The following is a 13,618-nucleotide window of genomic DNA, read 5'->3' as shown; positions in this document are numbered from 1 at the left end:
GTGCAAAGCAATGATGACGGCACGTGTTTCCTTGCAGGTAACCATGGTTAACAGAGGAAGAACAATGCTTTCAAGCACCACCCTCCTTTTAAAGCTTCCAGTCTGTTATTCTAACTCAATCAGCATGACAGAGTGATCTCTAGCCTTGTCCTCGTCAACACTCTCACCTGTGTTAACGAGAGAATCACTGACATGATGTCAGCTGGTCCTTTTGTGGCAGTGGAAATGTTTTTTGGGGATTAAGTTCATGTTCATGGCAAAGAGGGACTTTGCAATTAATTGCAATTCATCTGATCACTCTTCATAACATTCCGGAGTATATGCAAATTGCCATCATAAAAACTGAAGCATCAGACTTTGTGAAAATTCATATTTGTGTCATTCTCCAAACTTTTGACCACGACTGTACATGTACCTTCTCTCTGTCACTTGGTCCTCTCTCTCTCTCTCTCGTTCTCTCTCTAACCCTCGCTTTCTCTCTCTCTCTCGCTCTCTCTCTCCCCCTCCCCCAGGTTCATGGATAACCTACAGACAGAGGTTTTGGAGATAGAGTTCCTGACCTACTCTAAAGGCATGACCACCATCAGTGAGGAGGACTTTGCCCGCATCCTGCTGCGCTACACCAACGTAGAAAACATCAGCAGCTACCTGGACAACATCCACCAGAGCATCCCTGATGAGAAGGTAGAGGTACACATACACGCACAGATGAGAAGGTAGAGGTACACATACACACACAGATGAGAAGGTAGAGGTACACATACACGCACAGATGAGAAGGTAGAGGTACACATACACACACAGATGAGAAGGTAGAGGTACACATACACACACAGATGAGAAGGTAGAGGTACACATACACACACAGATGAGAAGGTAGAGGTACACATACACACACAGATGAGAAGGTAGAGGTACACATACACACACAGATGAGAAGGTAGAGGTACACATACACACACAGATGAGAAGGTAGAGGTACACATACACACACAGATGAGAAGGTAGAGGTACACATACACACACAGATGAGAAGATAGAGGCACACATACACACACATATGAGAAGGTAGAGGTACACATACACACACAGATGAGAAGGTAGAGGTACACATACACACACAGATGAGAAGGTAGAGGTACACATACACACACAGATGAGAAGGTAGAGGCACACATACACACACAGATGAGAAGGTAGAGGCACACATACACACACAGATGAGAAGGTAGAGGTACACATACACACACAGATGAGAAGGTAGAGGTACACATACACACACAGATGAGAAGGTAGAGGTACACATACACACACAGATGAGAAGGTAGAGGTACACATACACACACAGATGAGAAGGTAGAGGTACACATACACACACAGATGAGAAGGTAGAGGTACACATACACACACAGATGAGAAGGTAGACAACATCTAGAACCCTTGAACCATAGCATGAGATGAGTGTGGTCAAGCACTCTAATCCTCTACTTTCCACACCCCTCTCTCTCCCTCCCTCTCTCTCTCTCTCTCCCTCTCTCTCTCTCTCTCTCTCTCTCTCTCTCTCTCCCTCCCTCTCTCCCCTCTCTCTCTCTCTCTCTCTCCCTCCTCCCTCTCCCTCTCTCTCCCTCTCCTTCTCTCCCTCTTCTACTTCGATGTAGAGACCCACATTTCATACTCATAGTCATGGGCCGTATCCACAAAGTGTCTCGGAGTACTCTCTCTCCCTCCTCTCTCCCTCCTCTCTCTCCCTCTCCCTCTCTCCCTCTTCTACTTCGATGTAGAGACCCACATTTCATACTCATAGTCATGGGCCGTATCCACAAAGTGTCTCGGAGTATGAGTGCTGATCTAGGATCAGTTTAGCCTTATAGCTCATATTGAATAAGGTTATATGGCCAGGTGGGTTCCTGATTCTAGATCAGAACTTCTACTCTGAGATGCTTTGTGGAAACGGACCATGTACTGAAGAGCACTCTCAAATAGACCCCCCCACCCTCCCAGCCTCCCACCCTCTCCCCCACCCTCCCCCCCTCTCCCCCACCCTCCCTCCCTCTTCTCCACCCTCCCAGCCTCCCGCCCTCTCCCCCACCCTCCCTCCCTCTCCCCCACCCTCCCAGCCTCCCGCCCTCTCCCAACACCCCCACTCCCCTCTCCCCTCTCACCCCCCTTTAACCTCCTCCATGTCTCTCCCAACACCCCACTCCTCTCACCCCTTTAACCTCCTCCATGTCTCTCCCAACACCCCTCTCCCCTCTCACCCCCTTTAATCTCCTCCATGTCTCTCCCAACACCCCACTCCCCTCTCACCCCCTTTAACCTCCTCCATGTCTCTCCCAACACCCCCACTCCCCTCTCCCTCTCACCCCTTTAACCTCCTCCATGTCTCTCCCAACACCCCACTCCCCTCTCACCCCTTTAACCTCCTCCATGTCTCTCCCCAACACCCCACTCCCTCTCCCCTCTCACCCCCTTTAACCTCCTCCATGTCTCTCCCAACACCCCACTCCCCTCTCCCCTCTCACCCCTTTAACCTCCTCCATGTCTCTCCCAACACCCCCACTCCCCCACTCCACCCATTTAACCTCCTCCATGTCTCTCCCAACACCCCACTCCCTCTCCCCTCTCACCCCTTCTAACCTCCTCCATGTCTCTCCCAACACCCCACTCCCCTCTCACCCCCTTTTAACCTCCTCCATGTCTCTCCCAACACCCCACTCCTCTCTCACCCCTTTAACCTCCTCCATGTCTCTCCCAACACCCCACTCCCCTCTCACCCCTTTAACCTCCTCCATGTCTCTCCCAACACCCCACTCCCCTCTCACCCCTTTAACCTCCTCCATGTCTCTCCCAACACCCCACTCCCCTCTCACCCCTTTAACCTCCTCCATGTCTCTCCCAACACCCCACTCCCCTCTCACCCCTTTAACCTCCTCCATGTCTCTCCCAACACCCCACTCCCCTCTCCCCTCTCACCCCTTTAACCTCCTCCATGTCTCTCCCAACACCCCTACTCCCCACTCACCCCTTTAATCTCCTCCATGTCTCTCCCAACACCCCCACTCCCCTCTCACCCCTTTAACCTCCTCCATGTCTCTCCCAACACCCCACTCCCCACTCACCCCTTTAACCTCCTCCATGTCTCTCCCAACACCCCACTCCCCACTCATCCCTTTAACCTCCTCCATGTCTCTCCCAACACCCCACTCTCCACTCACCCCTTTAACCTCCTCCATGTCTCTCCCAACACCCCACTCACCCCTTTAACCTCCTCCATGTCTCTCCCAACACCCCACTCCCCACTCACCCCTTCCTGCCCCACCTGACCCCCTGACCCCCTCTACTCCCCCCTCCTACCCTCTATATTTGTGTTCCCACCTTGTAATGGTCCTCCGGGCGTCGTGTCTTCCTCTCTCTACACCTGAACGCACCACTGGCCCATCAGCTAGATCAACTAGAGATAGCGAATCTGTTACATCTGACGCTTACACCTGACAGCCAGTTGTAAGGACCAGTGTAATCTGGACGGGCCAACACCTGACAGCCAGTTGTAAGGACCAGTGTAATCTTACGGGCCAGCTCTCACTCACTCACTGACTGACTGACTGGCTCTCAATGGCACTGACCCCATTATCCTACTCCTACGTGTGATAACTGTTGATTGATCGACAAGCCAATGTGTTGTGCACTGTGTTGTATACAAAGGCTTTTAGTTAACTCACTCTAGCTAGCGAGCACTTTGTTGTGTGTATGTAGTGTTAGGTAGAGTTGGAGTTGGATCAAGTGTAAAGTGGCGTTTTTAAGTAAAGTGTTTAAACTGGCATTTTCTTCTTCTACGTTCTTTTCCGATCGATTGTTAATATATTATGCAACACTTTTCGTCCCTTAATTGCAGATCAATGTGTATAATGTACAGTAGAGGCGTGATCTGCATGAACAGCACGTCGTGAATCTATCGGTTTGGTTACGCATCAACACACCGCACAGCCAAGACGGATTTTGTGTCTACGCTGCACTTTGCTTCGAAAACTTCCCAAGTTATTTAACCAACCATAGGTTGCATGAAGATTGAAATGAAGTTCTGCAGTGTTTTGTCTTAGTGTTCATGCAACATTCTTTTTGTATTTTCTCTTTCCACGCTCTGGAAGAGACAACAGGTTTGTCCCGACTCCCTAATAATGAAAAGAATGATCTTATTTTCTCACCACGTCTTGTTGTTTCTTTACCTCACTGTTGTCTTGAGTCATTTTGAATAGATCACTGGTTCTTCACCCATGCTTGATCAAATCAAATCAAATTATATTTGTCACATGTGCCAAATACAACAGGTGTAGACCTTACCGTGAAATGCTTACTTACAAGCCCTTAAACAACAATGCAGTTTTAAGAAAATAGAGTTAAGAAAATATTTACTAAATACTAAATCTTAAAAAAGTAACACAATAAAATAACAATAACGAGGCTATATACAGGGGGTACCGGTACCAGGTCAATGTGCGGGGGGTACAGGTTAGTCGAGGTAATTGAGGTAATATATAAAGTGACTATGCATAGATAATAAACAGATAGTATCAGCAGTGTAGAAACAAGGGGGGGGGGGGTCAATGCAAATAATACGTGTGGCCATTTGATTAATTGTTCAGCAGTCTTATGGCTTGGGTAGAAGCTGATCGATACCTTTACACAATGTCAAAAGATTCACAAGTTAGCTTAGTCAATTAGCCCACTCAAGATGAGTTTCTCATACTGTTGGTGGGCCATTCAGTTATACTTGTATTTTACAGACCTACTTCCAATGCAGGTGTTTTCCTAAATACGCCTAGTTAGTTAAACAACTCCACTCTCAGCCAGTCATTCTACCGTACTCATTCATTCATTAGAAGTCTCAGTAAGAAACGTAGACATTGTTTTGCAGTGTCGGACATGTTGACATCCATTAGTTAATGTTAGTCGTTCCATTGAGTTAGCATATCTGTTGGCTTTGAAGGCTGGAGCCCAAGGTTCCACAGGAGGTGAAGGCATGCTCCAGTGACCACCAATAGTCTTTTATAGATTACTCTATGGCCCAGTCTGTCTGTAGGTATCACTGGGGTGGCTGGCTCCTATCTGTTTGTATTGAAGCTATCGGGTTCACAGGGCATCAAAAGAGGACCAGGCAGGTAGGGCCACTCGCCCGGAATGGCTTTGTTGACAGCGCAGACAGATACACACTGGCACACACACTCTGTTTGTCTAAGGCATTTTCCCCATCGTTACATGTCCCTTACCTCCCACTTTAAGTTCCAGCAGGTCCTATTTAGTCCGACGGTTAAACACTTCCCTGTCTGTCCACACACACTGTGCTGATGTAGAGAGCATTGTCCGCTACTGGTCTGTGTTCTCTAGCCTTAGCAGCATGCTGCCTTTGTTAGCGAACTGGTTTTGGAAAGGAGATTACTTGGGGAGGTTTAACCTCAGCCAAGGGTGTTTAAAATGAGGAAAGTTGAGGAAAAGGAAGAAGGAAGTTCCACAGGTTGAATTGTTGTCTACTTTTGGGCTTGTAGAGAACCCCCACCAGAATGTTTCCATAGCACAATATTGTATGTGAAATAGACAGGTGTTAGTCACCACCAGGGACGGCTTGTTCAATAGGGCGATATGGGCGACGCACTGCCAAACGGGAAAAGGAAGGGATTTTTTTTCTAATCAATTATATCACGGCAACAGCAGTTATCAGTGTTCACGTCTGATCTGCCAGCCACTAAATGTCAAATCAGGCTAAAGTGGTGCTTCAAATGGCCCCGCTCGTTTTTGGGCGATTTCAGTCAAGTTGAAAATCGCCCAGAAGTCTCTCATAGCCTGTCATGTAAAATCTATTTTTTCACATTTCAAAGCTTTCAATACATTCTCTATGGGTGTCTGTGGGCTTGCACTTACGCGCTTTCGTCATACGTGACGTAACGTTGAACGTAACTAAGACAATGGCGGCTATCAGCGTCTATGTTGCGACCTGCAGTGCGGGCGTTATTTTATGTTTTTAATTTGTAGACTTAGTTTACAAACATTCTGCCAACCATGGATTTCCAGTGGTTGGTTTTGGACTGATCTTGTTGATCGTGTACATACCCGCTACGAACGGACTAAATAATGAAAACGCTGCTGGCAGCTGAATCCCAATACAGCTGGGAGACTTGGCTGGATGAGTCCCGGACAGAGAAGTGGAGCCGCCACCTTCACCCTGGTCAGAGCGGACCGCGATCCTGGTAAGAGAGCGACTCGTACCCCGACATTGAACTGCTTTCTGTGTCATTGCGACCTTACTATCAATTCAATTCAATTTAAGGGCTTTATTGGCATGGGAAACGTGTGTTAACATTGCCAAAGCAAGGGAAGTAGATAGTAAACAAAAGTGAAATAAACAATAAATATTAACAGTAAACATTACACTCAGAAGTTTCAAAAGAATAAAGACATTTCAAATGTCATATTATGTATATATACAGTGTTGTTACAATGTGCAAATAGTTAAAGTACAAATGGGAAAATAAATAAACATAAATATGGGTTGTATTTACAATGGTGTTTGTTCTTCACTGGTTGCCCTTTTCTTGTGGCAACAGGTCACAAATCTTGCAGCTGTGATGGCACACTGTGGTTTTTCACCCAGTAGATAAGGGAGTTTATCAAAATTGGGTTTGTTTTCGAATTCTTTGTGGATCGCTGTAATCTGAGGGAAATATGTGTCTCTAATATGGTCATACATTTGGCAGGAGGTTAGGAAGTGCAGCTCAGTTTCCACCTCATTTTGTGGGCAGTGTGCACATAGCCTGTCTTCTCTTGAGAGCCAGGTCTGCCTACGGCGGCCTTTCTCAATAGCAAGGCTATGGTCACTGAGTCTGTACATAGTCAAAGCTTTCATTAAGTTTGGGTCAGTCACAGTGGTCAGGTATTCTGCCACTGTGTACTCTCTGTTTAGGGCCAAATAGCATTCTAGTTTGCTCTGTTTTTTTTGTTTGTTCTTTCCAATGTGTCAAGTAATTCTCTTTTTGTTTTCTCATGATTTGGTTGGGTCTAATTGTGTTGTTGTTGTTGTTGTTGTTGTTGTTGTTGTTGTCCTGGGGCTGTGTGGGGTCTGTTTGTGTTTGTGAACAGAGGCCCAGGACAAGCTTACTTAGGGGACTCTTCTCCAAGTTCATCTCTCTGTAGGTGATGGCTTTGTTATGGAAGGTTTGGGAATCGCTTCCCTTTTAAGTGGTTACTATCTGCCCCGTGAGTTCCCCCAATTGTTTGTTACCGTTGTGTACTGTTGATAATCACAAGTTTACTGGAGAACTGAGACCAAGTAGAGACTTTGGACAGGGTGGATATGGTATAATAAAGGCAGTTTATTCAGAGGTAAAGATATCTGGAATCGCGTGCACGGACTCGTGCACGTGTGTAGGTCACCTAAATCATCAGAAAAATTGCCCCTCCTGAGAATTTTTTCAGGAGCCGCCACTGGTCACCACTTCAGAATGCCTCTCTGTGTTGTCATCACTAGGCCACGTTTACAGTCTCTCATCCCAGCTGAGGCTGCTGAGGGGAGAACGGCTCATAATAATGGCCGGAACGGAGCAAATGGAATGGCATCAAACACATGGAAACCATGTACAGTGGGGAAAAAAAGTATTTAGTCAGCCACCAATTGTGCAAGTTCTCCCACTTAAAAAGATGAGAGAGGCCTGTAATTTTCATCATAGGTACACGTCAACTATGACAGACAAATTGAGGAAAACAATTCCAGAAAATTACATTGTAGGATTTTTTATGAATTTATTTGCAAATTATGGTGGAAAATAAGTATTTGGTCACCTACAAACAAGCAAGATTTCTGGCTCTCACAGACCTGTAACTTCTTCTTTAAGAGGCTCCTCTGTCCTCCACTCGTTACCTGTATTAATGGCACCTGTTTGAACTTGTTATCAGTATAAAAGATACCTGTCCACAACCTCAAACAGTCACACTCCAAACTCCACTATGGCCAAGACCAAAGAGCTGTCAAAGGACACCAGAAACAAAATTGTAGACCTGCACCAGGCTGGGAAGACTGAATCTGCAATAGGTAAGCAGCTTGGTTTGAAGAAATCAACTGTGGGAGCAATTATTAGGAAATGGAAGACATACAAGACCACTGATAATCTCCTTCGATCTGGGGCTCCACGCAAGATCTCACCCCCGTGGGGTCAAAATGATCACAAGAACAGTGAGCAAAAATCCCAGAACCACACGGGGGACCTAGTGAATGACCTGCAGAGAGCTGGGACCAAAGTAACAAAGCCTACCATCAGTAACACACTACGCCGCCTGGGACTCAAATCCTGCAGTGCCAGACGTGTCCCCTGCTTAAGCCAGTACATGTCCAGGTCCGTCTGAAGTTTGCTAGAGTGCATTTGGATGATCCAGAAGAGGATTGGGAGAATGTCATTTGGTCAGATGAAACCAAAATAGAACTTTTGGTAAAAACTCAACTCGTCGTGTTTGGAGGACAAAGAATGCTGAGTTGCATCCAAAGAACACCATACCTACTGTGAAGCATGGGGGTGGAAACATCATGCTTTGGGGCTGTTTTTCTGCAAATGGACCAGGACGACTGATCCGTGTTAAGGAAAGAATGAATGGGGCCATGTATCGTGAGATTTTGAGTGAAAACCTCCTTCCATCAGCAAGGGCATTGAAGATGAAACGTGGCTGGGTCTTTCAGCATGACAATGATCCCAAACACACCGCCCGGGCAACGAAGGAGTGGCTTCGTAAGAAGCATTTCAAGGTCCTGGAGTGGCCTAGCCAGTCTCCAGATCTCAACCCCATAGAAAATCTTTGGAGGGAGTTGAAAGTATGTGTTGCCCAGCGACAGCCCCAAAACATCACTGCTCTAGAGGAGATCTGCATGGAGGAATGGGCCAAAATACCAGCAACAGTGTGTGAAAACCTTGTGAAGACTTACAGAAAACGTTTGACCTGTGTCTTTGCCAACAAAGGGTATATAACAAAGTATTGAGAAACTTTTGTTATTGACCAAATACTTATTTTCCACCATAATTTGCAAATAAATTCATAAAAAATCCTACAATGTGATTTTCTGGATTTTCTTTCCTCATTTTGTCTGTCATAGTTGACGTGTACCTATGATGAAAATTACAGGCCTCTCTCATCTTTTTAAGTGGGAGAACTTGCACAATTGGTGGCTGACTAAATACTTTTTTTCCCCACTGTATTGGTGTATTTGATACCATTCTACTGATTCCACTCCAGTCATTACCACACGCCCGTCCTCCCCAGTTAAGTTGCCACCAACCTCCTGTGTCTCATACCTTTCTTTTATTCTTTGTTTTAGTGTGATGCAGCTCGGGCTAAAATTAGTGATACCTACAGACAGACTATTGGTGGTCACTGGAGCATGCCTTCACCTCCTGTGGAACCTTGGGCTCCAGCCTTCAAAGCCAATAGCTATGCTAACTCAATGGAACGACTACCTCTAACTAATGTATGTCTACATGTTCCACACTGCAAACCAATGTGTGTCTACATTTCTTACAATTACCTTTTATTTTCAATGAAGTAATACCAGAAAGCCTTGCGTTAAACTTGTGAAACCTGCAAACCTCTATTTTTGCAGTCACGCTGCGCAGATGATCAGATCTCACAACGTCTGCAGAAGGAACCACTCAGGAACCACATTCATATCTGATCGTATTAAATGTGTAGCATGGCTGTGAAAAAGACGACCATGAACGCACCCGCTGTCATTCCCTGGCCTAGTTCCTACAGTCAAGGGGGACAAAGTTGCATGGGTCAAAGGTCACATGATCATACCATCATCACCAATTGAATGGGTTTGAGCTTGAAGCATCCCCCCTATTCAGAGACCTGGAAGAACTGTCTGTCACTCCGTGTCCGTTGGTGGATGGCTCCGTGTGTCACACTTATATGGTTCCCCTGTCTTTTTCCTTCACAGGGCATCACCTTCGACGAGTTCCGCTCCTTCTTCCAGTTCCTCAACAACCTGGAGGACTTTGCCATCGCCATGCAGATGTACAACTTTGCCAGTCGCTCCATTGGCCAAGGTAAGCCTCCATTTTAGGATTTCATATCTGTGGCGCTATTTCCCCTTCGCTCAGTAGTCTCTTGTGAATAATCGCTGTGGGTTACTTTTCTCCTCCGTCTTTTTCTCTTTGTTGTATCCCCCTCTCTTTCTCTCTCTCTCTCTCTCTCTCTCTCTCTCTCGCTTTCTGTCTTCATGACCTTCTCTCTTTCCCACCCCTTATTTCTCTCTCTCTCTCTCCCTCTCTCTCTCTCTCTCTCTCTCTCTCTCTCACAGATGAGTTTGGGCGGGCTGTGTACGTGGCCACGGGCCTGAAGCTGACACGTCATCTGGTCCACACCATCTTCAAGATCTTTGACGTGGACCACGATGACCAGCTGAGCTACAAGGAGTTCATCGGCATCATGAAGGACCGGCTGCACCGCGGAGGGAGGGTAGGGACAGAGAGAGAGGGGAGGACTGAGGTAGAGAGAGTGGGAAAGAGGGAGGAAGAATTTGGGTGAGAGAGAGAGGGAGGAGAGGAGGGAAGGTGGGAGGGAAAGGTGAGAGGAGAGAGATGGGGAGAGAGAGAGGGCAGGTGAGAGAGAGAGGGCGGGCGAGCGAGCGAGAGGGCGGGCGAGCGAGAGAGAGAGAGGGGCGGGAGCGGGTGGGCGAGAGAGAGAGAGAGAGAGAGAGAGAGAGAGAGAGAGAGAGAGAGAGAGAGAGAGAGAGAAAAAGTGAAATTGGGGGGGAAAGCCAGAATGATCTAGTTTGTATTTCCATCACTAGAAATTTGACATGCTCTCATTTTCTTTTATGTTACACTTGGACAATGTAATTTGAATCTAGCTTTTGACTGTTAACTTTAGTCGACAGCCATAAAAGTGGTGGCAATTTTAAGGTCTTTATCTAGAGCAAATTTAGTTACACAGTTATATGGAGGTCTTTGGTGATATAAATGACACAGCTCCGATTTTGACTACCTTCCCTGCACTTCCAAAGTGTTTTACTGCCCCCTAGTGGTATGTGAAGTTACAACAGTTACAACAGTCATCATGACTAGGGCCCATTGTTTTTCCTAGTCAGATAAGGCATGTGGTCAGAGAAAAACTCATAGGCCCCACACATGGCAGTTGCATAATATGTATGAATTAATTATAATACTACGCCACTCAATCGCCCTTGAACGAGTGCTACATTGATGTCCTATGCATGGATCTTGAGTCTTTGAAATATTACTGTTCTATTTCTCTTGGCCTCATCGTCCTGGCTTCCCTTTTGACTAACAGCATCCCAACACCCCCTCCTTCTATCGCTTTCTCTCTCTCTCTTTTCCCACCCTATCTGTTTCTCCCACTCTGCTGCTCGCTAACCCCAGGGCTACAAAACCGCAGAGCGATTTACTTCCTTCAAGTCGTGTATGAAGAAGGAGCTAGCTGGCAGATAAGTATTACCCACAATCCACTCATCATCTCTTATCTCATCTATGACCTATAACCTCTGACCTAATCAAAATCTGATTTTGATTTGATTTATAACCTCTGACCTATTCTCAATGGCCCTGCGAACCGCAGCTCTGTCTATCTCAATAACCTATAACCTCTGACCTATTCCCTTGATATTCAAAAGATCTGGATAGATTGACACAATATCACTTTAAGACCCATCAAGTAGACTGACACGATATCACTTTAAGACCCATCAAGTCCTTTCAGATCACCTATAGAACCATATCAGGACTATGGTGCATCTATGCAAGTATCCGATGATAATACCTTGAAATACCCTACAATCTATTTTCCAGTATTGTTACAAGAAATATAGTCTGGCCCCAGATCTGTTTGCTATGCCTTGCCAACTAACACCAAACAATGACCATAGGAGTTGGAAAGACGGCATAAAACAGATCTGGGACCAGGCTACAAGATATAAGCACAGGCCTGTGTATTAGTCTATCCCCGGCTATATTTCCTGTTTAATGGTACCATTGTCATTGTTTACCAGGTGAACAGGAAACACCACGCCTCCTTCCCCATCTGCGTGCGTGCTGAGGCCGGGAAACAGGTCCGCCGGCTCTGGAGGAGGTTCCAGGCCAAGGTTTAGAGGAGGAGGAAGAGGATGATGAGGAGAAGAGGAAGAGGATGAAGAAGTGGAGGAAGATGAGGAGAAGACGATGAAGTCGAGGAAAAGAGGTGGAGGGGGACTGGAGGTGAAGGATTCAATGAACCTTCTGCAGGGGAACATTGTGGTTCCAAGTGTTTCTAAGTCTGCGTTCTAAGCCACCATCCCGTCTACTAGCATGCAGAGAAGCTGCCGTTTTTGCAACAGACATCTCATTGGTTTCAGTTGTCCAGTTCATCCAATCGTGGATCAATTCCGCAATCCATTTTCATCCCATTGCAAGTAGGCCAGGGGTGTATAGCCTACATTACCGTACCTAGTATTTAAGCAGTACTCATAAAAAAAATTAATAAGCACAAAAAATTACAGTTTACAGAAAGTTGTAACTAATCACTGATTACTCATAATATAGAACAATTTATGGTAAAAATGCTCGTATCACAATAAGCTTTGTAATATAATAATTGTCAAATAAAGAATGTTACTTACATTCCAGTAAGAGCCTGCATGGTCAAATGTAGTGTCTGTATCAAATGCCTTTACTAGTGAGAGAAAGGTATGGGAGAAGGAAGAGGAAATGAAATATTAACCTCTTAATCATGTATTTTTCTATGAATCCTTTTTTCAGTTTACACAGGCCTACTTTCATATATTCAGCAGCAGGTTTGGCCAGCTGGCTAGATAATAGAGATCAATACATAGCCTACACATGCAATGAATTCTACAATGAAGCAATAGTAGTATGTTTTTGAAATGCTTGTAATTGATGATCTTCCAAATGAGAGCGAGAAAGAGAGAGCAAGAACATGTTATTCCTTTAAGACTCCTTGTCTTCTTTTGGTTGTGTGTGTTACGTTTGTAATGATTAAGTGGGGAAGAAGTATAACTTTTTTTCATGTGTGCCTTTTTTCTACATGTCTTCCCTGTCAAAACTAATTCCATTCCAGCAACAAATTGTATTTTAACTTTTCAGAAAGCTATTTGCTAACCTGCCTTCCTCCCAGTGTACTGTGCAACCTAGGGTTCCTTGATTCAACGTAAGTCACTATGTCATTGATCAACATTTCACCTCAATTGGTAATGCTTGTATTTATTTATTGAATTATTAATCTGTTTGCACTATAAATCTACTTCACAGCAATATTATGAGCAGACGTATTGATTAGAATTTTTGATCAGTAAGCATGATACTGATTTCATTCTGTTCAACGATTCAAGGTGTATCTCTGTATTTAGTTTGAATATTAAATAACTTCAATGGTTTGACATAACTAATTTATAGTTACTCTGCTTATTTGCATTATATAAGAAGCTATAGAATATATTGTTTTTTTCTCGACCATTCCCTCAACCAAGCAGTGAAGTGTATGGTTGGTGTGAAAAGAACTTGACAGAGTAAATGAAAAGCGTGATGAATGCATGAATAAAGAATTTTGAAGGAAACAAAGCCTGTTTTGCATA

General features: G+C 45.2%; 1 protein-coding gene across 2 annotated transcripts; it reads left to right on the top strand.

Moving 5' to 3' along the window:
• Positions 1 to 512: 512 nt before the first annotated feature.
• On the top strand, positions 513 to 13,598 carry LOC121564832 (calcium uptake protein 3, mitochondrial; the record flags this gene model as incomplete). Of its 2 annotated transcripts, XM_041875905.1 has the most annotated exon segments (6): positions 513 to 684; positions 4,146 to 4,154; positions 9,971 to 10,079; positions 10,334 to 10,491; positions 11,415 to 11,479; positions 12,038 to 13,598. In XM_041875905.1, coding segments are annotated over 6 exon segments (520 nt in total), but the record flags the coding sequence as incomplete, so codon positions are not given.
• Positions 13,599 to 13,618: the final 20 nt, after the last annotated feature.

This window comes from Coregonus clupeaformis, unplaced genomic scaffold (assembly GCF_020615455.1).
Source record: "Coregonus clupeaformis isolate EN_2021a unplaced genomic scaffold, ASM2061545v1 scaf4101, whole genome shotgun sequence".
NCBI lineage: Eukaryota > Metazoa > Chordata > Actinopteri > Salmoniformes > Salmonidae > Coregonus > Coregonus clupeaformis.
The sequence above is the reverse complement of the archived record's forward strand: the minus strand, read 5'-3'. Positions and strand labels throughout refer to the sequence as shown.